The sequence below is a fragment of the Danio rerio genome, chromosome 18 (genome assembly GCF_049306965.1).
Source record: "Danio rerio strain Tuebingen ecotype United States chromosome 18, GRCz12tu, whole genome shotgun sequence".
NCBI lineage: Eukaryota > Metazoa > Chordata > Actinopteri > Cypriniformes > Danionidae > Danio > Danio rerio.
The window spans coordinates 48,978,757-48,990,072 of NC_133193.1; the positions used below are offsets into that span (position 1 = coordinate 48,978,757).

The 11,316-nt window shown below is 37.5% G+C and overlaps 1 protein-coding gene across 6 annotated transcripts in view; it reads left to right on the forward strand.

The window, feature by feature from the left end:
* ap2m1b (adaptor related protein complex 2 subunit mu 1b) overlaps window positions 1-5,060 on the forward strand; it is a 29,728-nt gene extending 24,668 nt beyond the window's left edge. For 5 of the 6 annotated variants that reach the window (XM_073928999.1, XM_073928998.1, XM_073929000.1 and 2 more), the window contains 3 exons: window positions 342-439; window positions 1,330-1,441; window positions 3,412-5,060. In XM_073928999.1, the coding sequence (XP_073785100.1) occupies window positions 342-439; window positions 1,330-1,441; window positions 3,412-3,546 (345 nt within the window). In that variant the 3' untranslated portion in view covers window positions 3,547-5,060. 6 annotated transcript variants of the gene reach the window in all.
* The last annotated feature ends 6,256 nt before the right edge of the window (window positions 5,061-11,316 follow it).

The following is an 11,316-nucleotide window of genomic DNA, read 5'->3' on the forward strand; positions in this document are numbered from 1 at the left end:
TGATTTAAAAATATTTAGATATTCGGATTGAAAACAGGACAAAACTGTTTTTTATTTTATTATTTATATTATAATTATTATAACAGCTCAGGGATGAGCTTTTTTGAATAAATGGTTGGAAATGAATGTTTTTTTTTTTATTTTAATATCCGATTTATTGATAAGTCAAAAAAAAAAAAACAGATTAATCAATATTAAAATAATCGTTAGTTGCAGCCCTAATTGCAATATTGCAAAAGCAATTCATTTTTCTGCCCTTATTCATTCATCTGAATATTACTGATAATTTTGACATGCCTACTAGTGCAGTGTAAATCGTGTGTGTTTGTGTGCATCTACAGGTGCGCATTCCTACTCCACTCAACACCAGCGGGGTTCAGGTCATCTGTATGAAGGGGAAAGCCAAGTACAAAGCCAGCGAGAACGCCATTGTGTGGAAGTAAGGCTTGATTTTTACTTTAAGTACCATCATTTGATGTTTTTGCCCAGAGAAGATGGTGAGATAGCTATTTCGGTATCTGGCAAACTCACTTATTTGGTCAAGTAAACGGGGACCAGATCATTTCACATTACCCTCAAAGTTCAGTATCATATGTTGATGATGCCTGATAATCCATCCTTCTGTCTATCAAATGTCAGGATGTTTTTGTGATTTTGTTGACAAAAATATTTAATAGCTAAATGCTTAAAGCTGTCAATTTAAGAATTGCTACTTGACATACCATTGAAAATGAGGCACATATGAGGCACATATTCCAATGCTTTTTGTGTTTCCTTGAAAAAAGATTAAGTCTTGAGAAACTTTCTTCATACATAAAACATTTATAATATGAAGTGTGGGGTAAACAGAACCGTAGTGCCTTTGCAAGTGAATGCAGAATTTCACAGGGGATGTAATAGCTTTGCTAAAATATGCAGCGTTTCTTGAGGGAACACCCTAGTTTTGAGAAGGCGAATCATTGCGATCATTTTGTGGTTGAGCACAATTTAGTGAGAGAATATATTGGTTCCTTGGGGTAAGGCAGTTGTTTTGTGAGATAATTAAAGAGTGCAAAGTTTCTTGAGATAGAGAAACAGATTTGAGAGACAACAATGTTAAGCACAAATGTTAAGCAAAGATTCTTGGGGAAGCACAACATTTTTGAGAATGCAAAAGCCATTTTATAATGTTTCTATTAGTTTTCCTTATTAAATAAATCATATACAGGGATGATTTTTTACAATTAGATCTAGAACATGCATTTAGAGAATAGATTTTACATTTTATTTTGAACGGATTGATCTAATGATGTCCTGTGGAGCTGATTCCTGTTGCTGATTCTTTTGTAGGATCAAGCGAATGGCTGGTATGAAGGAGTCTCAGATCAGCGCTGAGATCGAGCTGCTACCCACTAATGACAAAAAGAAGTGGGCTCGACCACCCATCTCCATGAACTTTGAGGTCAGCTTGAATCCCCGATGACCCCATTCAGACATGCAGACACTGACTTGACGTCAACAAAACGTCTTGTTTAGGATTTAAAATGAACTTATCATTTACTTGCCCTCTTTTTTTCTGTTGAACACAAAAGAAGATATAAGCTGCAAATCTGTAACCATTGACTTCCATATACTACAGCATATCTACAGCATAAATTTACATGTAATTACAGAACGAATGCAATTACATGCTGATGATTTTTCAAATAGAAGTACAATGTAAAAACATTTATGTACATAATAAGGATACATAGTACCCATAGCAAGTACATAGTAATTTAAGGGGTGGTTTTAAACCTTGGTTGTTGAAGACAAAACAAGATATTTAGAAAATGCTCATTGCTGGCACCCATCAACTTCTATAGGAGAAAGCAAATTGCTATGGAGGTCAATGGATGCCCGCTACAAGCATTTCTCAAAATATCTTCTTTTATGTTTAATAGAAGAAAGAAACTAATTGCTTTTGAACGAGTTAAGTGATTATATGATTACAAAATATTCATTTTTGGTAAACTATCCCTTTAAGGATGCTTAAAGGTGCTGTATGGAAGTTTTTGACTTTTCTGAAGCATAAAAATACCATAATATGATTGCAAATATTTAGGAAACATGCTTAGTGAACATTCTTGTGTACCTGAAAAGCAATGCTGAAGTCAGATATTTTGCTTTGAAAATGTGAGTTATGTGCCGGTAGGGCTGGTTTTTGTTTTGGTCCCATTAACCCGCCCACTGCTGGTTTAGCCAATTAAATTTCAGCACCCTGGGTTGCCGTTGTGATTCATTCAGTCATGAAGGCTCTGAAAGCATGCATCCATGAGCCAAATGCATCCTCCGGTGGACAGTTGCAGTCTCCGAAATGAGATGCAGATTCAGAGTTCCACATGATTTTATTATATAGCAAATAATATAAATATTATGAACGTAAACATTAGGTGAGCAGGTTACATTGTAACCTCATGTCCTAACAAATTATGTGATGAGATTTGCAGTGATGAGCAATTTGGCTGGTTGCACCAGACGAAACACGACAGAAATTTAATTACAGCCATTCAGAAGCACAGAATAGAACAGTTGCTGCACTCCAATGCAAGGGTAAGCTTTATAATCTAATTAATGCATATTAAACCTCTTTAACGTTATTAAATATAGATGCTGAATCACTGATATGTATTGGTTTGCACTGTCACAGTTCTAAAGTTTAATTTTAAACGGTTTATTTTATTTTTAGGATCTGAGGTGAACTATGCTGCTGCTTTCAGTAGTATGGCAATAAACGTCATGTCAAAGGGCATTCAAACTCACATTATTAGCATTTAACACTGAATAAAGCACATGAGGTGTACCTGTGCTGATCATTGCAATAGTATCTGGATGCAGCCTTTATGATGCAAGCTGAGACTGCATCACTCAGCGATGCAATGTGAGACACAATGCACTCAAATGGAGCTAGTGACGTCACTGTGAAGGGTAGGATTAGGGGTGGGGTTTGGTGGGCCCATTAAAAAGCATTGTATGCAGCCCAGATTGCACTGCACCAGGTCTGCAGCCAGACCCATCTCGATCATTGTCAGTTTTTTCTGTTGTTCAGTTGCAAAAAAAATAGAAGCCGCTTCTAATATATATATATATATATATATATATATATGGAAAATATTTCTTCTATCATGTTGGCTTTTAGTTAGAGCATGACCTAAAAAAACTTTGTTGGTGTCGTCAGTCTGGCAACCAGCTCTTGCGTGTGTTTTGAACCAGGGGTGCAATACCTAGGTCAACCACTGGGTGTCAAACTTGCATACTGCACCTTTAATATACAGTGGGACCCATATTTTGTATGTCCTGTGCAATTGGCTTGTCATTTATGCTAATACAAAAGTATTTTCATTGATTTATTCAGAGATTTGCATTGCTGAAATAGTTTTCTGTCTTTTCTAGGTACCCTTTGCTCCATCAGGGCTGAAAGTGCGCTACCTGAAGGTCTTCGAGCCGAAGCTGAACTACAGCGACCATGATGTCATCAAATGGGTGCGTTACATCGGCCGCAGCGGCATCTATGAGACCCGCTGCTAACAGAAGCCCCTCGGTGAGGAGGAGGGAGAGACGGCGAGCAGATATTCATAGTCTCGCTCTCCCTTCCTCAGCGCTTTACACGGGACTCTGTTCACAGCCAAAACATCAACAAAGGGAATCCAAAACAATACCCATCAAAACAAGAACAAAACACATGAGGTGAAGTTCATCTGCACTTATAAAAATGACGTTAATCATCATGTACCCCTAAAGAAGTTCACTTATTATGAGATGAGATGTAACCCCCCCCCCTCCACTCGGTTCTCCTTTATTCCACAACATGCATTCCAGACCCCCAGTCCCCATTGAAGCCCAGCTCATGTGGGGCTCTGGCCTCTTTTTATCCGGTGATTATCACTGAACTTGTGTTCCTGCTCGCAGGCGCTATCAATGTGGACATTTCCCACTCTAATCCCCGCCAAATCTGGAGATCATATTAAAATAACCTTCATGCTTCATTTTCGTAGTGGCGTATTAGTTGGGTATCGTCCACGTTCTTGTTCTCAGTGAATTAGTGTAAACGTTAAGCCAACAAAAACCCCATGGGTACAAGTTTTACATATGCAGATGTTACATTTTCGATTTAATTTCTAAAATGATTTCTCAATGTGACCAAAAGGAGGTGCGAGGGTGGTTGACTTAAAGCAACAAATTGTACTAGTGCTTATGTCCAGTTGTCTGTGTGCGTATACGCTGCTATCTACACCGTAACAAAACAATAACACGGAGTCCAGCTTTCATTTGGTGTCATATAGTGACTGGTTTGTGTGTGCGTGTGTATGTGTGTGAGAGTCCGGGGTCCCCAACATCTCTCAGGGACATTGCATTTGTGTGCTTAACCTTCGTTCAGTGACTCTCATGGTCGTTTACCACTTTGTTTACTTGACTGAAGTTTACCGCTTGAGTTTGTCAAGTGCACCGAGTCCGTCTTTTGCTTGGGTCAAATCTCTCCCTGCATTTCAACATTCCTCTTGAGATTAGTTTTGTGGAGCAAATGCAACTTCAAAAAGGCGCATTTCACTAAATACATAAGAGGAGAGGGGGCTGGAATATTAGGGAGTCCCTCTGATTGTTCCCAGGGATGATTTCTAAACCTCTTTCCTTGCTCCTGATCTAAGGCAGGAGATTTTGGAGATGTCAAAACATAAAAGCAGGTCTTCCTTTAAGGTCTTGAACACTGCACTGGTTCCTTTCATGTGTGTATAAACTCTGCCAAATAGCCAGAGGATTTATCCTAATGCAAAGGCGTTTTAGTTAAGCGACGCACCGTTTAGGAAATGACCTTGCTGTTGATGAGAATTCTGCCCTCTACACTTGTGTGATCTACATTCTGCTACAGCCAACACTACAGACTCGACCCTGCAGGTTTAAATGAGCTTCTTGTTGATCGTTTGTGGTCGGACCTCAGTGTGTAGCTGCTCTGAGAGATGATGTGGCTCCGTTTACAGCGTATTGTCTTCATTTGGTAACTTTGTGACTTTCGTCTTGATCCTAATAAAATGTGTAATCAATTACTCTTAGTAGTGTTTGTTTTTTTTATATATCCTGCATACAAGTTCTCCCATTTTGTCAGCCATCTTTAAAGATACTCTCCCTCTCTGTTGTTTGGAAATAGGCTCATTTTGCAAGTCCCCCTATAGTTAAACGGTTTTACCATTTTTTTTTTTTTTATCCATTCTGCCGATCTCTGGAAACACTTTTAGCTTAGCTTAGCATAGACAATTGAATCTGATTAGACCATTAGCATCTCAAAAATTCAAAAATATATATATTTTCCTATATAAAGCTTGACTACTCTGTAGTTACGTCATATAATATGTCCAACAGAAATAAAAAGTTGCTATTTTGTATGCCGATATGGCTGAGAACTATTCTGGCGCAGCAATCAAGGGACTTTGCTGCAGCAGGCGCAATGATATTACGAAGCACTTATACATAGCTGCGGACTATTTACTGGCATTGCATTGCGTAATATCATTGCCCTGTAGTACACAATGTAGCTACAGAATAACCAAGCTTTTAATAGGGAATTTATTGAAACACTTTTTACTTTTGAGAAAGTTGCTAATGGTCTAATCTGATTCAATGATCTATGCTAAGCTAAGCTAAATGTGCTCCCAATCAGTCCTAGAAATCAGATGAATAGTTTCAATAAATTTATTCATTTAAGCTTAGTTACTTTCGAGCTTTTCAGAGAACTTTTGCATGGTTGTGCTCCATTGACTTATTTAACTACAACTGTTTATCAGCAACTGTTTATTAAGTTAAAGGTTTGATTCTGATTACAACTTGAAGTGGTGATGATGTCTTCAAATATTCTGAGAAGCTCTTTAAAAAGTGCATTTATTTTTTTTATATTTTAAAAAAAAAATTATAAGAAGAAAACTTCATAAAAGCAGCAACGCATACCTTTTATAAAGCCTTGTATTTGTTGTGGTCGTCTGATAGTTGGTGGTCTGAAGGCGTGGTTCGCACGTTGTGAAACATTCTGGGTTTTTCTTCCCTCTGCAGCAGGGATGGACAGGCGCTGTTTGTGTGGGAAGTCACTCATTAGTGCAAGTATTTAGGCTGACGTCATGGCCAATCATTAAGTGGGTGCAGGAGCCAGAAGACCTACTGATGGATCGATGGCTAATTAAACTCTCATCTCTCAGGGCCCCTGAAAGAGGATCTCCTGTCCCGCTACTCTTTTTCTCCTCCGTCCTTCCGTCTCCCTCTCCCTTTCTTTTTTCGCTCTTTCCCAGAGTGAGTGACAGCAAAGGGTCAAGCAGCCCCCGGTTCCGCAGTCACCTGGAGCGCAGCCAAAGCCTGGGCCTCCAGCCAGATTCAAAACCACTCGCAAAAGATATGAGGCTGCCTTTCAGGTGCCCTTCTTCAAATCCACGTTTCTCTCTGCTCCAGGAATTCCATACTTTATGTTGATGTCACTGCTATGCGAACGAGATTGACTGAAAACCAGCCGTCAGCTTGGTGAATAATGACACGGTTGACTTCTGTGGAGCTGCTGATTTTATAATCGCTGAACTTTGCAACATCAATGCTGTTATTGAGCTAATCTGAGCTGAAATTTGCACTATTGCCTTTCCCTAGAGCTTGTTTTATAATTGAAATAAACTGAATCAACATTAATCTAAAATGAGCTGAATATGGAGGTACTGATTTTATAATCGAAGAACTTTGCAACATCAATGCTGTTATCGAGCTAATCTGAGCTGAAATTTGCACTATTGCCTTTACCTAGAGCTTGTTTTATAATTGAACTAAACTGAATCAACATCGATTAAAATAAGCTGAATATGGAGCTACTGAATTTATAATTGCTGAACTTTTCGACATCAATGCACTAATTGAACTAAACTGAGCTGAAAATGGCACTATTGCCTTCTGTATAGCTTGTTTTAGACTAAACTAAACTGAATCAACATTAATCTAAAATGAGCCGAATAACAAAGTTTAAAACATTAACATTGTAATTGTCCATTTTTAAGGGGTCATGACATGAGAAATCAAATGTGCCCTAAAATTTGGATATATAAGAGGACTTGATGCCTTTAAAACATCCTGCAAGTTGCATAGATTAAAACACTTTTTTTCTCCTAATAAAGAAGTGCAAAAAATGACTGGTTTGGATACAAAGTAAAACGTGACCTCACAAGGGCGTGTGTATTTGCATATACTCCGCCTCCAGAACACATTTTGCTGAACTTTTCTACATCAATGCTGTTGTAGAATTAAACTGAGCTGAAAATGACACCATTGGCTTCTGTAGAGCTTGCTTTATAATTGAACTAAACTGAATCAACATTAATTCAGTTTGGCTAGATATGCAGTTACTGATTTTATAATTGCTAAGTTTTGCAATATCAATGCTTTTATTGACCTAAACTAAGCTGAAAATGACACTATTCCTTTCTTCAGCAGTTTCTGAAATACTCAGACCAGCCAGTCTAGCACCAACAACCATGCCACATTCAAAGTCACTTAAATCACCTTTCTTCCCCATTCTAATGCTCGGTTTTTAACTGCAGCAGGTTGTCTTGACCATGCCTGCATGACTAAATGCATTGAGTTGTTGCTGCTGCTGCTGCTGAGTGATTGGATGATTAAAAATTTGCGTTAACGAGCAGTTGAAAGGTGTACCTAATAAAGTGGCCGTTGAGTGTATATTAGGATTGGGTAAATTCTCTTCAAGGGTCTTGCTTTGCATATCAATCTCTCTAAGGCGGTTGCAATTTTCAAATATTAGATTAGCAGTCTTCTTCTGAATGGCCTTCGTCTAGTCTTTGTTTGCTATACAAGATGAACGTTTTTATTTTGTAGAGATCTACAAAAGCTGCCCACTGCATCATGAATGCGAAGCCAAACATCGAGCGGTCTGTATATTAACCCTGAAGGTCAAAGAAAAAATCCATCATAAGTGACGGTCTATTCTCCACAGTGATGTGAGGGTAAAGTAACGCGCTGTGAAAAGCCCAGGCCGTTCCCGAACCCTCCGAGGGTCAAGCAGACTAATGAGTTTGGGGCTGGAGACTGAGGGCCATTGGCTATGAATAGCTTGTGTTATGCCAAAATCTGCAATTCTACACAATAGATTTTTAATGAGCGCAGTTTATGCATGCCTAATTTGTGGCCCTTTTAAAATGCTCCCCTGCATGTTGACATGGGATTTAAGCATGATAGCAATGAAACCTCAGATATAAACATTACGTTGTGGAGCCTTCAGTGTCTTTGTAATTATAAAAGTTTTTTGTTAACAGCTGAGAAGCTAATAAAATACATGTTAATTTTGTTAGTTGTATGTTCCTTTTGCTAGTATATATTTACAGTTGAAGTCAGTATTATTAGCCCCCCTGAATTATTAGCCCCTGTTTATTTTTTCCCCAATTTCTGTTTAACAGATTTTTTTCAACACATTTCTAATCATAATAGTTTCATTAACTCATCTCTAATAACTGATTTATTTTATCTTTGTCATGATGACAGTAAATAATATTTGACCTGATATTTTTCAAGACACTTCTATACAGCTTAAAGTGACATTTAAAGGCTTAACTGGGTTAATTAGGTTAACTAGGCAGGATAGGGTAATTAGGCAAGTTATTGTATAATGATGAATTGCTCTGTAGACTATTGAAAATAAATATTGCTTAAAGGGGCTAATAATTTTGACCTTAAAATGAAAACTGGAAATTCTGTGAAAATGTCCATGCTCTGTAAAACATAATTTGGGAAATAATTATAAAAGAGAAAAAAATGTAATTACAGAAATTTCTGTATTTACTATCCATTATTTTACTGTATTTCTATAATTTAACGCCTGTTTCGTGGTTTATTTCCAGCAGCTTGGTTTAAGGATTTTTTTTTTACAGTGTATATATATAGTCGAAGATACAATTTATGTGAAATTTTGATTCTTTTTTTCAAATATTTCCCAAGTGACGTTTAACAGAGCAAGGATATTTTCACAGTATTTCCCATAATATTTCTTTATTCTAGAGAAAGTCTTATTTATATTAGTTTGGCTGGATTAAAAGCATTTTTTAATTTTATTTAAACAAATTTAAGGTCAATATTATTAGCCCTTTAAGATTTTTTTGTCTCCAATTATCACCAGGACAAACCACTGTCGTCTAATGACTTGCTAATTAAACTAATCAAGTCTTTAAATTGCACTTTCAGCTGAATTCTAGTGTCTAGAAAACTATTATGTATTGTCATCATGACACAGACAGAATAAATGAGTTATTGGAAATTTTGGAGTTGTTTAATAACAAACAAATGGAGTACACTACCTGACAAAAGTCTTGTCGCCTCTCTAAGTTTTAGGAACAAGTTCCTACTTCTAGTTGATCATTTGGTATCAGAAGTGGCTTATATGAAAGTCAAAGGCCTCTAGATACACTTATTTTACCAAAATAAAATATGATCATTCCTTGATTTTTAATGAATTAAGTAGGACAGTAAGGTCTGACTCTGCTTAGACAAAAGTCTTGTCACTGAACAGAAATAATGTCCAGTATAGAATATAAAGAAAAGAATGAATATTGTGTCTGACTCCATCATGAGCTTGGAGGGCTGCATCCATACATCTCTGCAATGACTCAAATCACTGATTAATAAAGTCATCTGGAATGGCAAAGAAAGCGTTCTGCAGGACTCCCAGAGTTCATCAAGATTCTTTGGATTCATCTTCAATGCCTCCTCCTTCATCTTATCCAGACATGTTCAATAATGTTCTTGTCTGTTAACTGGGCTGGCCAATCCTGGAGCACCTTGACCTTCTTTTGCTTTCAGGAGCTTTGATGTGGAGGCTGAAGTATGAGAAGGAGCGCTATCCTGCTGGAGGATTTGCCCTCTCCTGTGGTTTGTAATGTAATGGGCAGCACAAATGTCTTGATACCTCAGGCTGTTGATGTTGCCATCCACTCTGCAGATCTCTCGCACGCCCCCATACTAAATGTAACCCCAAACCATGACTTTTCCTTCACCAAACTTGACTGATTTCTGTCAGAATATTGGCTCCATGCTGGTTTCTGTAGGTCTTCTGCAGTGTTTGTGATGATTGGGATGCCGTTACAGATCTACTTTCTGCCATTTTTCCAAATGATCAACTAGAAGTTATTATTTGTTGCTCTTACAACTGGGATTGACGACAAGACTTTTGTCAGGTATGTAAGATAGAAATGTGTTTATCTGATGTATTGTTTTTTTCTGATAATAAGAACTTGAATTGTAAAGGACATTTTTTATTTGTTCATGTTATTAGGAAATGCCATATACATAAGAAAAAGTGGGCTCAGTGTAAACCAAACTTTTTTTTTCCCCATTTTGTGAATGAACAATCGCAAAACAAAACAAAATCTCTGAAAACATATAATGCTCTGAAAGCATTTACTCTCATGTAAATCTATTTTCATATTTTCAGAAAACTATTTAAATGTAAAACCTCATTTTTGTGGCATTGCATTTAACACAACTTTTGTTTATTTATGACACTTTTTTAAATGATAATAATACATTAATATATTATTTATTTTATTTTTATTAGAGGATTTGTGAGATCAAACAAAGTTTGATGTGGTGGTGGGGGGATGACTTTATATCTCACGATAGTCTCTCAAAATGACCAGAAAATTTTCCATAAATTCCAAATATTTCCATATTTTAGTGACCGATTTCTGCAATCCAAAAAAAGGTATGCGTAGATGTTTGTGATTTTTATCTAAGCTGATCAGATCAATATTACAAATACGGCACACACCGACGTGAGGATATTGGCGTGGTAATGTGACCTGAATATTGCCGTTCTGCATTTCTTATTCATTTTCCTTCGAGTTAGTCCCTTTATTCCTCAGGGGTCGCCACAGCAGAATGAACCGCCAACTTATCCAGCATATGTTTTACACAGTGGATGCCCTTCCAGCTGCAACCCAGTACTGGGAAACACCCCCACACACACACATAATAGACTACAGCAAAATTAGTTTATCCAATTCACCTATAGCACATGAGTTTGGACTGTGAGGGAAACTGGTGCACCAGGAGGAAACCCACATCAACACGGGGAGAACATGCAAACTCCACACAGAAATACCAACTGGCCCAGCCGGGACTCGAACCAGCGACCTTCTTGCTGTGAGGCGAAAGTGCTAACCACTGTGTCACCAACTTTGGAAACATTTTAAAATGTCAGCAATTTGTCTGTATTATTTCGTGATTGTGATTTTTGTTCGGTGATTTCGCTGAGGAAAAGCGAGCGCTCGCAGTCCT